General features: G+C 41.5%; 3 protein-coding genes across 3 annotated transcripts in view; 2 read left to right on the plus strand and 1 right to left on the minus strand.

Moving 5' to 3' along the window:
• spag7 (sperm associated antigen 7) overlaps positions 1–1,990 on the plus strand; it is a 3,555-nt gene extending 1,565 nt beyond the window's left edge. Inside the window, exons 5-7 of the mRNA XM_008333313.3 lie at positions 1–12; positions 537–690; positions 776–1,990. The exon at positions 1–12 is cut by the window's left edge and continues 105 nt beyond it. Coding sequence (XP_008331535.1) covers positions 1–12; positions 537–690; positions 776–894 — 285 coding nt within the window. The 3' untranslated portion in view covers positions 895–1,990. The remainder of the gene's footprint in view (positions 13–536; positions 691–775) is intronic.
• Positions 1,857–10,293, plus strand: chrdl2 (chordin-like 2). Its single transcript, XM_025065868.1, has 11 exons — positions 1,857–1,892; positions 2,827–2,973; positions 3,637–3,730; positions 3,812–3,957; positions 5,800–5,998; positions 6,318–6,376; positions 7,144–7,312; positions 7,445–7,633; positions 7,939–8,112; positions 8,656–8,748; positions 8,853–10,293. The coding sequence occupies exons 1-11, from the start codon at positions 1,857–1,859 to the stop codon at positions 8,984–8,986; spliced, it is 1,440 nt and encodes a 479-aa protein (XP_024921636.1). The 3' UTR covers positions 8,987–10,293.
• A 1,538-nt stretch (positions 10,294–11,831) lies between these two features.
• Positions 11,832–13,874, minus strand: part of xrra1 (X-ray radiation resistance associated 1) — a 12,042-nt gene continuing 9,999 nt past the window's right edge. Inside the window, exons 15-19 of the mRNA XM_025065869.1 lie at positions 13,742–13,790; positions 12,960–13,398; positions 12,695–12,862; positions 12,545–12,649; positions 11,832–12,466 (exon numbers count right to left, since the gene is read on the minus strand). Coding sequence (XP_024921637.1) covers positions 12,327–12,466; positions 12,545–12,649; positions 12,695–12,862; positions 12,960–13,398; positions 13,742–13,790 — 901 coding nt within the window. The 3' untranslated portion in view covers positions 11,832–12,326. The remainder of the gene's footprint in view (positions 12,467–12,544; positions 12,650–12,694; positions 12,863–12,959; positions 13,399–13,741; positions 13,791–13,874) is intronic.

Below are 13,874 nucleotides of genomic sequence, written 5' to 3' on the forward strand. Positions count from 1 at the left end.
AAACTAGTCATTGTATTTAAAAAGATAAATCTCCCAAATTTAAATAATAATGTTGTCCAAAATCAACATAAATATTTAATAATTTGAAAAGCTTTACAGGTTTGATCATCTGCTACTTTTACTTTTTTTTAGCTTGCTTTATCCTAACTATGTTAATGTTATTTTGTTATTACTCAGATATTTTTAAAGCTTTATTTTAAATTTTTGAACTAATTTATAATAATTAAGTCTTTGTTATTACCCATAGATATTTTTACAGCTTTATTTTAAATTTTTTGAACTAATTTATAATAATTAAGTTTCTAAAATGATTGCTTTCCTCTAGTTCATTGAGGGATTTTTCGATCAATCTTACTGTCAAAAATTATTGTTGCATGCACAAATTAGTGATGAGCTGAGCGAAGTTTAAATTCTAGTTTAAATTCTGAGAACTTGTTGTGTCTCAAGATGTTCAACCTTTACAATTTTTTTTTGTGCATCCTTCTCTGTGAACATCTGTCCTGGCCTTCTGACCATGCCTTTGTTTTCCACATTAGGAACAGGCTGCTGTGGAAGCTGCGGCCTCCAGTGAGACAAAAAAGTCCGAAACTCCAAACTCTAACTACAGAGACAAGTACAGCCATTTGATTGGCACCTCGGCTGCGAAGGACGCAGCACACACACTGGAGGCAAATAGCACGTACGGCTGTGGTGAGTAGATGTCGTCACATTAAAGGTGCATTACTTCTCTTCATCTTCATCGCTTGTCCAACAATCCTCTTCATTACTCTCTCAGTGCCGGTGGCCAACAAGAGGGACACACGCTCCATAGAGGAGGCCATGAATGAAATCAGAGCGAAGAAACGTCAGAAGAGAGAAGACGAAACGGTGGCACACACCAGCAGCAGCTCCTGAGTTTTTACTGTCACGTCTACTGTTGTGTGTGCGTGTGTGTGTGTGCGTGTGTGTCTGAACACCCACAGTGTATCCTGTGAAACAAAACTTCTAAAAATGTAACTTATGGCAACAAGGCATGAAATTAAGTATTTATGCCTCTCTACTGTGAAACCATATTTAAAAGTAGAGAATTTGGGGTTTGTGTTGGTATAGTTTGAAGATGTAGCGCCTCCTCTGGCCCTCGTAGGCGGTGCTACAAATTCAGCCTGAACGCCTTGTTCATCAAGGTTGATAACATTTTGCGGGCCTGTTCCTCCGCACCTCCTGTGTAAATGGCCATTTAAAAATTGTAGACAGATTTATCAACTGTAGTTTTATCAGAAGCTAGGGTGATCTGGTCCCTGTCAGCAAACTGAGGGACAAATTATGTTTGAGTGCGACAATGTGAGGTTACAAAGTAGCACTAAAGTCTGGACTCTCCTGAACTACCATGTGTTCTATAAATCATCGCATAAAACAAAAATAATCGCGTCAAAACAACCATTAAAGTCCCCCCTCTCTCTTTTTGATTACCGCCATTATTGAGCGCGCGGATTAATACAGTGTCGAGTGAACAGGTGACAGTCTCATGCGATGCGACCGGACTACTTTTTACTTCCCAGTCAGTGGACACATAAGTGACGTCACATTAATCGTCAGTAGTATGGACTTCAATTCCAAGGAGGCTGGCGTAAAGTTTGACGATCTGAGAATGTGGAAACATGTAAATGTTGGACATCAGGTCGCTGTATCCACAGGTTATTGGAACATTTTTAGTCACCGCAGCTCTCCGTCCTCGGCTCCTGTCGCACATATATTCAATATGTGGGAGATGAGCACATTTACTGTTGTTGTCTGACTTTGTAACTGAATTATTGACCCGGTATTGCCACTGTACCTTTTTAATCGCTCTGTTTCTCTGTTAATGTCAGGCATTGAGAATGGTACCGACAGACTCGGACTTGGTTGGGTCGCGGGTTTGTTCGGTCTCGTCCGGTGTGGGTGACATGACTTCTGTTTTTAACATGGTTGCACTGTTTTATCCTAAATGAGTGTTAATAAACGGAGAACAGTATTTGAACCGCTGCCTTTATTTTACCGTCACTTTCGCTTTGCAGTTAGTGTTAAATGTGTTGATTAGAGGTTTTGTTTACTATCACATTTGCTTTATACCATGTTATAAATGTTACGATTTTTGTTTGGCCTCAGGAAACTTATCTGAAACCTAAATGGCCACAGAAGTAAATAAAACAAATTACTTTCGTTGTTAGAAAATAGTACCAGACTTACAGCATCACCAGTTTAGTTTAGTTGGCCTTTATCTGGACCCCTGCAGCTTTCAGTCTATTTTCAGCTCGTGTGCTCACTCTTCTGTCATCCCTGTAGTTTACGCCCGCATCGACAACTCCGTCCCGTAGAGGGCGCCAGGGATTAGTTTAGAAATATTTATTTAATTTTGCAAACGGGGGGGAAAAAACCTCCCAGTTTCACGCTGTCCCGCAGTTTGCGTCCTGTAGACTCATATTTATTGCGCACTGAAGTCTGTGACACGCACATGGAGAAAAAATGAAGTCCATGCTTTTCTTCTTCTTCTTCCTCTTCCTCTTCTTCTTCATCATTTGGTTTGCAGATGCGGACTTGAACAACCTCAAAGGTAAGTCCAGAAGAAGCAGAACTGATGCGACGTCTGAGAGTCCAGAGAAAAGTCACGGGTTTCTGTTGTCTTTTATGTTTATTTTTTTTACCCAAAAACCAACGCATTTTTTCTTAATTATGAACTGACGCCGTGAAGACTAGATCGGCGTTTTTGTGACAGCCTCGGAAGAGGCTGAGGTTGGATCACGTCTACTCACATGTTTGGTGTCTTCTGTCGGACTTCGTACTTTATCTGCTCCACATGTGTATCGTTAGATTTCATTAGACCTTGTGTCTCCTTCACGCCCAGGTTCTAAGGTGGTGTGTACTTTCAAAGACGAGACCTACAGCCCGGGGGACAGCTGGCATCCTTATCTGGAGCCCTTTGGATTAATGTTATGTATGCGTTGTCTCTGCACTGAGGTAAGATTCTTCTCTTTTTTTTATTACAAATTTAAAAAATGTCTTTTATGTCCCACAGTGACATGTCTTTTGTTCAATGACGACAGCAGAATTTTAGGGATTAAAGTTTGTTTTTTTAAATGAATTTCACTGTAATTTTAAAGCAAAACTTGTCAAAAAAACTCAACATTCCTTTTTACAAGAGGGGGGCGCGAATCTGTCAAAAAAAAAACTCAAAAAAACATTCCTTTTTACAAGAGGGGGGCGCTGCAGAGAAAAATGGGTATTGCTGCCTCCGAGCCCAAAGACAAGTTCAACCCAGGGCTCTAATTTAATCAGTGCTGGGATTGGCACCGGCACCCACTATCTTGTATAGGCAGTAATGAAAAAAATAATATGATGGGAATTAAAGCAGAAAGTCAGAGAACATTGAAATGAATCAACGATTCTCAAACTATGGTAAGTGTACCCCTAAGTGGTACACGTTCAGATCAGGTGAGACACAGTTGTTATCAGATGTAGTTGTGTCAGTGTCAGTCATAATACAGTGTAGCTGCGGTTTTTAAATCTTCGTAGTACAGTGTAGCTGCGGTTTTTAAATCTTTTTCAGAGGTGATACGTTGTGTGAAGAGTTTTGAGAACTGCTGACTGCCGTCTGTGAACTTTATGTCTGTGGTCTCTCAGTCAGGCCATGTGAAATGTAACACCATCAAGTGTCCTGTTCTGCCCTGTGAAAACCCGGTGCCTGAGCCTCAGCAGTGCTGCCCTAAATGCTCAGGTAGGTTTGTTGAGAGAGCTGTGACACAACCCGCGCCCCTCGTGTTTATGACACCCTGCCTGTGTGATGTGTCACCCACAGATGCTCCCAGGATCCCTGCAGGTCTGAGGGCTTCGGTCCGATCCTGCAGGTATAATGGAAGTGTTTATCAGCAGGGAGAGACCTTCACCAAACATGACCTGTTCCCCTCCAGACAGAGCAACCAGTGTGTCCTGTGTACATGCTCAGTGAGTTACACATGATTTATTACTATGGCGTTTGCCCTTATAAGGCATGACTTTGAATGGATGGATGATTTTAGGTGTAATTAAAAAAAAAGAGAAATTCTTGAACCAGCAGCGACTGAATTCAAAGGCTTTTTTTTCTTCTTCAAATCTTCTGCCCAGATTTGGAAGATTTGACAAGATATGATGATGACAGTTTGTTTTTCTGTTCCGAGGACAAACAGTTTTGAAGCTGCCTTACAGCCATCCATTTCAAGCCAAAAAAACTAACAAAATACAGTCCAAAATTTGTGCCTGATTCTAGATTTGAAGCATAATCTCATTACCTTTTCACGCAACTTTATGTGAAACGTGATCGTTTAGGAGAGAGGAAAATGCTGACACGAACCGTCGAATTGCACGTGATGGTGAAAAGTGAGGCGAGAGGAGCATCTTGCTTTGGTTTGTGCTTTGGCTCCGTCCGTCTGCCAATGGCTTCCAGGGAAGAGATGAAAGCTTTGATTTACAAAACAAAAGTCAGATACTGTGGACATGAGGAAGAGAAGTGGAGCCAGGGTTGAAGTCACTCTGGCTTTGTCCTGATGTGAGGAGATTATTTCATGACTTGTTAAGTTCTCCTCTGTTGATACGTGTTTTGTTTTTTTTTTTATCTCCATGGAGACATAACATGATAACATACTCAAAAAGGTACTAATTTAGCTTTTAAACAACAATTGTAATTGCATGTATAAAGAAAGAAAGGAAGCAGCTGTTTCAGACTCACCTTACAGTCCATTAATGTTTATTATAATTAAGAAAAAAATGTAAACAAAAATATTAATTACTTAATACCAAGTATTTTTTATTTTATCAGTTTACTATGCTTACTGATAAAATAAAAAATAAAAATAAGTTTTTTAAAGTCTTCAAAATATAAAACAATCCTTCCAAATTACTGTGGCATATTTTTCTGCCCTTAAAAGTTTTTTAAAGTTTTCAAAATATAAAACAATCCTTATTACCAAATTACTGTGGCATATTTTTCTGCCAGGCTAATGGCTAGGCTAGGCTGCTAGGCTAATGGCTGGCCTAAGCTCCAAATATAGTTAAAAAACCAGATATTATTCGTGGTTCAAAAAGACTTAAAGTTGACTAAAACGGGACTAAAGTCTTTAAATTTGTCTTTTATATGCTGTATTTGAATTCAGTGGCAGTTGTAGGTGGTTACAAACAAATCTTGAAGCCCTTTGTATTGGGCGGTCATTGCTGCTAGGCTAACGGCTAGGCTAAGAAAAGCACAGAATGTAAATATGAAACTTTGTGAGATTAAAAAAAGACTTAAAAGGTGATTTTAAACTAACTTTTTACACATTTTAAATGCTTTAAACATTTAAACATTTTCAGGATATTTTATTACGGCTAGTATTACACATCTGTAGCTGTAGCGTTGCTATAGATGATTATAGCCCTATGATCATTAACTATCGTCCTCAGATCTTTGGCTCTTTTTGATACTTGATAACAACACTGTTACTTTTCTAATTCTAATTGTACATTTTCATATTTTATATTAAATATGAGCAGCGAAATAAAAACCAGCCGCTCTGTTAAGTTGTATCGTGTCAGACAGGAAGTCCATCCCTCGTGGACCCACTGGTTCCAATTTCCTTCAGGTATCTGTTGTCTCCAGGCCGGTGTCACGACTGTGACGGTGGTTCAGCTGGTTCTTGGGTGTTTCTGCGTCTGCAGAACGAAGGAGAAAATGTGATTTCCTCACATTAGTTTCACGCTGTTACATTAGATCCCAGATGACAGTCTGATTACAGTGTTTGGACCGAAACACGTTTCCTTCTTTTCTTTCCACAGAATGGAAAAATCGTCTGTGCTCTGAAAACGTGCCAACCAATCAGCTGCTCCTCGCCGGTGTCAGCTCCAGATACCTGCTGTTTGGTGTGTAAAGGTAGTCAAACTCTGAGCCTGGTGCCAATAAAGTGTCTCCGGTCAGTTTGGCAGAACAAGAGAACTGGTTTTATCACCTGTGGATGTGAAGTGAAGATCAGTGGATGTTAGTGACCTGACGAACAAACAGAAGGAAAATAAGACCTAAAATAAACAAATGAACAATAACTATTATACAGTCGTAAACCACACTAGTTATTTAGGTTCTACCCAAAAAAGTGTAATCCGTCCAATGTTTTTTTTTTCCTCGATCATATTCAAATTTTTTAAATTAATTTTTAAAAAAAAATTATTTTAAAAAAATTAAAATTTTAAGTACAAATTTAGATTACTTTAAATACACAATTTTTAAAAGTTGAAGACTGACTTAAAGTTAAAACATTTTTAAATTAAATGTTTATTTATTTTTATTGTATCTTCTTCAGATCACGGCTCCAGTGGATCTTCATCAGCTGAAGATGGGAACCAGCAGTTGAACATCAGTGTACGTCTCAGCCAATCACTGCAGACTCTTCTTCTAATAAAACACGTTCCAGTGCAGCCGAGCGACCAGGCTGTATTTACAGGGCTACGGCTCAGGGCTGGGGGACGAGTGTCCGCTGTGATGAAGAGTCATGGAGGGTGACATGAGGGTCACTGCAGGCTGCAGGGGCTCTGCTCTGTGGCCGACCTTGGGCTTTGACCTTTGCTGTGTAATGTGTCAGGAAACCAATGACTCTCTGCTGAGATTTGCCCCCGGACGATTTGGCCCAGGTTTACACCGCGGTCCTCAGATCCAAACAGAATAGTTTCATTTGCTGAGGTCAGTAAAGATAAGGAATCACTTCAGAGCGAGAGGAACGAAGGTGAACTGGAGCAAAACACCGTTGGTGTGTGTGTGTGTGTGTAAGCAGGGGGAGGGGCGAGTGGGCGAGTGGTTAAAGTGGATGACATCAGGTCATCAAAGGTCAACCATTTAGAGTAATGGACAGTAAACAAGGTGGAATGGACGGATGGATGGATGGATGGATGGATTCGGCCAAAAGCAGTGAGACCTGCTTTAACAGGGGCCACAAACTCCTGGTCTGCGGACCACTTCTGGCCCCTAAAATCCTCACTTTCGGCCAAAAACTACAGAGACATTTAATTCATTCATTTTTATGGTTTTAACTTTTTTTTTTGACTTACTCTCGTATTTTCAATTCCATCACTTTGTTGTCATTCTAACAAATACATCCAAGGACTAAACATATTGATTTTTGGTCATAACAGAGACATCCAGTCGATCAATGTGCAGCAGAGTCGGGTCGGGCGAGGTCCGACCGTGCCACCGCACCCAGGGTCAGGACGTCTCCCAAAGGCCTGAGTCTGAGTAAACTCAACCTGAAAGGAGCTTCAGAGACGACGGTGAAGATTTTACTGCAGAAGAAACACCAGAGAGGTGAGACTTCGTCAGAACACAGAGGGCAGATCGCACTCATAGGTGTTTGATTTTTACGGGCATCTTCCTCGGGACTTTACGATCGTCTCCATATGCAGCACAAACACTCAGATGTTTCCAATTTCTCTGCAGTGTGTTTGTACAACGGCAAGACGTACTCACACGGAGACATGTGGCACCCAGTTTTGGGCAAGGTCCTGGAATGCATCCTGTGCACTTGTACCGATGGCCTCCAGGACTGCAAACGGATCACGTGCCCCAGTCAGTACCCGTGCCAACAACCTGTGAAGTCAGCGGGAAAGTGCTGCAAGACTTGTCCAGGTAAGAGGTTTTAATTGATTTTTTAAAAAGTATTTTTGTGGGTGGTTTAGTCAAGGTGACATCTTTTTGGAAGATACGCTTTTATTTCTATATAGAAACGTCGAGGAGTGGCAGAAAAGTACAATAGTATGGTGTATGACATGTACAAGAGCTGTGCAGTCAAAATGACAGATGGGTTGAGTTAAGAGTTGAGGTTATAAAAGGCATTGTGTCTGAGCCTCTTCCCAAATGCCGCCAAAAAAAAAAACAGCGATACGACGCTGTTGCATCGTCCACTCAACGTCACTTCCATTTCTTCTTCCCAGAACCTCACTCTAAAAGTAACCACACTCAGTGTCAACTAGGATCTAAAAACAACGTCACGGTCTATAAAGTTAGGTCGTCTTTACGAGTGGATCCGTCCGACACGGTCAGGATCATTGCTGTGGAAAAACAGAGAACTGCTGAGGTTGAAGTGCAAGCGTGGAAAACTGTAGAAGGTAACGTAACGACTGGTGACGCCCAGTTTTTGTTATCTTGATGCTAATTTGTAGCGCTAATCGTGGCTAACTTGTGGTGTATTCTTTTATTTAAATTGATAATTATTTCCTGTTTACCTTTAGGTTACCTTACCGCTAAACTTTTGGGTCATTTAATGGGCTCTGTTATGCTAATTGTGAGCTAACCATAAGCTATTTTTTGCTAGATCGATGCTCTTTAAGCAAGTAATACTTAATTATCTTGGTTTATATCAGACAGTTAATGATTCATTTTTCAGTTGTACTTAACTAGCTCTTTTTTCATTAAACTTCTTCTTAAGCTCACTAGCTAACCCTCGTCTAGTCTTAATCTATTCTTGTAGGCAATTTTTTAATTTATAAAGTTGTTATGCTAAGCTAAGCTAACATCCTGACTATCTATGTATTTGCTCAGGTGTTTTACAACTATCGTCTAGTGTTAATCTATTCTTGTAGGCAATTTTTTTAATTGATCAAGTTCTGCTAAGCTAAGCTAACATCCTGACTGTTTATGTATTTGCTCAGGTGTTTTACAACTCATGGAGATTGCTGACAATCAGAGGAAATACATCCTGGATCACCCAGAAAACTACACGATGCTGACGACCTTGAACGAAGGTCCGTGAAGAATCTTTCAGCGTTCGTCGTTCTCTTAATGTCAGGCTGTTGAAAACAGGGTTGTTTATTGGTGTTTTAATCACTTTTAATGTTATTTCTTCCAGAGAAATGGAAAAAATTCAAAGAGCAGAGAAGAAACCTGACCGACGCTCATCAGATCACAGTCTGTGCAGACGGCATCAGGGAGGTCGTGACCTTTCTGAACCCCGGACAGACAGAAGACCTCTGTACGCCCTAATAACTGCACGTGTTTACATTCATACTCTTATGTCGGCCAAGCATGTTGCACTTCGACGCCCCCATGTGGTTGCTGTCTCATTATCCAGATATTTGTCATGTGAGGTATTTACCTGTATAGTTTTTTTTTTGCGGATCATGTGACTGTCCATCGACAGTGATGTTAAAGAAGCAGCTTATGTCAAGTTTCACACGTTTTTAATATGCAGTACTGTGCAAAAGTTTTAGGCAGATGTGGATGGGATTCAAGTTCAGGGGATGTGGTTCAAGTTCAGGGTCACGGGGCCAAATATGGTCGTGCCTCAAGGCAGGCTCGTTTCGTGTCCACCTAGAGGCAGCCCCAGCTTCTATGATTTTTCTCTGAAAAAATTAGTTGTTTTTTTATATTTTCAAATTCATTTAAAAATATACATATTTCAAAATGCCCTATTACGAGAAGATGTAGAAAATGGACGTGTCTGCCTAAGACTTTTGCACAGCACTGCACTGTTTTGTTAAGGATACAAAGAATGTTGTGCAAGTATTTATTGAGTTGTTTTTTTTACATTATTTAAAGTCTATACAGAAAGTTTTTTTGTATAATTTTTTTGTACATTAAATACAAAATCCATGACTGTGTAAATGTGTTTTTTTTTTTTCATTTTCCTGATGACGTGTTACAACTGCACATGCCAGGAATAGTTGTAGTGATTTTAAATGTCGGTTGTTGCAGCGGCTCCTTCCTCGTCTTCTCAGTACCGTTCCCTCGTCAGTATTTGTTTTCCCCGCTCCGTCTTTTATGTTTTTAATGTTTTTAATGTTGTACGACTCGCTTGAATGGAAATAATGTGCCTGCAGTCAGACCGTGTCAGACTGTGAGGACGTTGATTCAAACCAGGCCAGAAATGTGGCTCAGATCGCTTAAACGTTTCTCTCAGGCCGTGGATTGTTCCGAGATCGTGTTAAATCGTTGATGTTCTGCCGGCGATGGGTCGTCAGCGTGTCGTCGCCCTCCAGGCTTCAATAATTAGAACGGCAGAAGCTCGTTGGAAGTGTTTCCTGTGTGAACATAAATGTTGTCACAGACGTGAGAATGAAAAACAGAACTTCCAACTTCTCTCTCCTCGTTCCTCCTGTTTTTCCCCGAACTTTTGTTTCTGCCCTCACAGAAACTCGCAAATGAATTCCTTCACCTTGACAAAACCCTGGACAATCCTGACCCACAGTTCTCACGATGACAAGGTCAAAATGTGTAGAAAAAACAACCCCAACTTTGTGCAGTGGCCTCGCTCTCTTATTGGCTAACACCGAGTTAGCTACTCTTTTGTTTCATCGACCTTTTAGTCATTTTAATATTAGGTTTTATATATTTATGTCTATGTTCTTAGCAGTAGGTAACAGTGTTCAGCAATGGGTAACACAGTGTAACTGTACGAGCATGTAACAGTGTGTAACAGTGTATAAGTGTAACAGTGGGTAAGAGGGTGTAACAGAGTGTAACAGTGTATACGAGTCCCTAGCGATGTGTACGATGTAGCCTTGTCTTGTAAGAGGGCAGGACAATGCATAAGGACCTGTAACAGTGTGTGACAGAGTAACTGTAACTGTATAAAAATGTGTAACAGTCCTTATGCATTGTCCTGTAACACTGTAACAGTGTGTGACAGAGTCACTGTAACTGTATAAAAATGTGTAACAGTGTGTAACAGTGTATACAAGACCCAAGCGATGTGTACGATGTAACCTTGTCTTGTAAGAGGGCAGGACAATGCATAAGGACCTGTAACAGTGTGTGACAGAGTAACTGTAACACTGTCTAACGTTGTGTTATCTCTAGGTTCCATTTGCTTTCGTTACTGAATTCCTGGTGGATTTAAAAAAAAAAAAAAAAGTCCGATTGTTTTGTCGAACTCGGCTGAACTCCATGTATTGTCTATAATTTCATTAGCGTTGAAACAAAGTTATTTCTCACGATCGGGGCCTGGAACCTCCAGATCTTTCAACACTCTTCTGTCCCAGACTCTGTCAACAATTAACACACACCACGGTTGAGTTTCTCAAATGTCCAGACCAAAGACCTCCGAGGGTTCAGAGCGGAGGTCTGACCGTCTGTCAGCCATCATGAAGCCGCGGAGCTCCATCGTCCATCAGGAGGAAAAATAAACAGTCCAGCCGGCAGTGAACTTCTCTCCAGGAGGAATCCAGTCCCGTTCTCCCTGAGCCAAACCTGGAGTCGGACTCTCCTCAGGGACTCAGAGTCAAACAAATCCCGACCGAACATTTCTCAGGCCTGATTGCGGTGATGATTTCTCCAGATGTGAGCGAGCGGCTGGTGTTATCAGAGATACGAGGGGGATTAAAACAGCAGATCTGTCTGAGGTCTGGTCTGATCCACACCGTCCAAACTCCCCTCCATCACGTCTTCTGTTATTCTGTCCTTTGGACACAGCGCCTGCGTCTCCTGCCAGGTTCTGATGTATCACAGAGATCTCAGATGGAATGTGTTTCCACTTAATATCTTCACCTCCTAGGATTTTTTCCCCCCTCGGTAAAAAGTCAAAGATGAAAAATTAAAAGTGAAAGTTTTTTACTTACTTGCCATAAAAAAGAAGAAGAAGAAACAGAAGAAGTAGAAGAAGAAAAGAAGGAGAATATGGAGTAAAAAATAAGAAGCAAAGGACGTATATTTCACGCTCCACGATTCTTCCTAAAGGGTTCGTAAAGGGTTAATATATACGTAAATAACATAATAACAATCACGTACTTTGTGGTTTTTCACTACAGTAAACTGGTTTCCTAACTATCACCTACTTTGCGGTTTTTCACTACAGTAAACTGGTTTCCCGGCCACAGGAGGTTCGATTCCAGCTTTGGAGCAGCAAGAAAAAAAGAAAAAATACTTTTTACTCTTTTATTTTAAATTTTTATTAAAATTCTCCAAACGACTCAGTTTGACTTAATTTTACGTTCACTTCATTGACCTTAAACCTCAGCTGTTGGTCCTCTACTTCTTCTTCTTCTCTCTATATAAATGACCGTTAGCACTCGCACAATAAACAACAACAGTGATCGTCTGCAGCGCCCCCTGCAGTTCAGTTTCCACAGTGGCGGGAAAGCTGAGGTCAGAGTGAAAGATGAGTTTCTCAACTCATTCATCGACCGGAGCTAACTGCAGGGGCTCATGGGAAATCGTGGACTCCTGCAGCTGAACCGTGTCAGGCGTTCACATGTCGACGCAGCTGCTCACACACATCACCCCCGGGTCGTCACACACTCACAAAGGAGTCCTTTTTCCTTCCAGCGGCAGCAGGTGGACGCTGACATCGACGCGGTCTCACGGTCTCCTCGCACAAACACGGCGTCTACACTGACGAGGCCGGAGCTGCTGACTCAGCATCTGCAGCCCGCTCCAGGCCGTTCCTGTGGATCGTCCGGTACTTCGTCCTCATGTCCTTCAGCAGCAACAGAACCTCCTTCTGTTCTTCTGGATCCTCACTGCCGTCTGTACACAAATAAAAACAAAAACAACTGAGTTGATAAGGTTTGTTGTCAGTGTGAAGTGGAACCACAGGGTTCTTACTGCAGGGAGCGGCTCTCACTGACGAACGCCCTCTGATCTGGTGGAGCAGCTCGTCCACCCGGTCTCTCGGCCTCTTCCTGGGCTTCAGGGGAGGAAGCTGTTGATCTGTAGATTAAAAAAAAAAAAAGAAAAGTTAAACTTAACGTGTACATTTGTCATATTTGACAGTAATTACAGCAGTGAGGAGGAAAGAGAAACAAACCCTCTTCACTTTCTCTCTGTACGGCATCTGGACGCCGTCACTCCGAGGTTTGGACTCTCTGTAAACATTAAGATTCTTCAGCGTGTGTTCCAGCATCCGAACAGCTGTTTGAATTCCTGATGGGAATGGGGGAAAAAAAAAATTATTTAACGTCCCGTGCTGCCCCCCACTCAAGACAGAAAGTTTTTTTTTTTTTGATTAGGAGTCCCTGACCGATGGTGGGCCCGTCGTCAGACTCTGGTTCTGTCTCCATCAGCTGTTGGTACTGGTTCTGCTCCTGGTTCTGTGCCGTTCCGTCTTCATCAGCCTGAAGTTCAAGCTCGTCCTCTGAGAAGTTTTCTGCCTGAACATGAACCTTCGTTATTTCATGGTCAGCCTGTGAATCTGTGTGTCTTTGTAATGACCGGACGTGAGCGGTGTGGACCTGAGTGACGAAGACGTTTTCTGTCTCCTCTTTTCTCCTCTCGTCCTCTGGAATTTCCCCCCGTTTTTTCCCAGGTTTCTCCTCCAACATCGACCTTTTTGACACCTGTGGGATTTTCTCTCTCAGCTGTGAATTAAAAAAAGTAAATATAAAGAATGTCCGATAATATCGGTCGACCGATATTATCGGCCTGTGATTAGCATAATTATGTAATATCTGAAAGAATCGCTATCGTTTTTTCCTCCGATAATGTCAATCCGATAACGCATTGCCTGGGTTTCGCCAAATACGCTGGAGTCGCTTGTGGGGTCTGGAGACGTTTACTGCAGTTTTGGGGAAAAACTGCTCCATATATCGATATTGGTTGTTTGGACGATATCGATATATTGGAAGTTAATATCGTACATCTTTAACACCATTAAAACAATTTCACTTCTTCTCCAAAATGCCTTATTTTCAGTCTTAAACCTGCACCAAAAAAACTCAGAATTTCCCTTAAAATTCAGCAAAAAAAAAAAAAAAAGCCCAAGGGAATCTGGTTTTGGTTTCAATGTAAATGATAAAAAAATGCCTTGGCAGTGGCTCGAGAATTTCTAAACTTCAGCCTGGGAAACTGAGACCTGAGGCACGACACGGAGGGGAGACAGAGATCGGAGAAACTCAGGCTTCACACGGGGTCTGGGCCCCACCTTCCACTGTGGGTT

This window comes from Cynoglossus semilaevis, chromosome 19 (assembly GCF_000523025.1).
Source record: "Cynoglossus semilaevis isolate Cse_v1.0 chromosome 19, Cse_v1.0, whole genome shotgun sequence".
Classification (NCBI taxonomy): Eukaryota; Metazoa; Chordata; class Actinopteri; order Pleuronectiformes; family Cynoglossidae; genus Cynoglossus; species Cynoglossus semilaevis.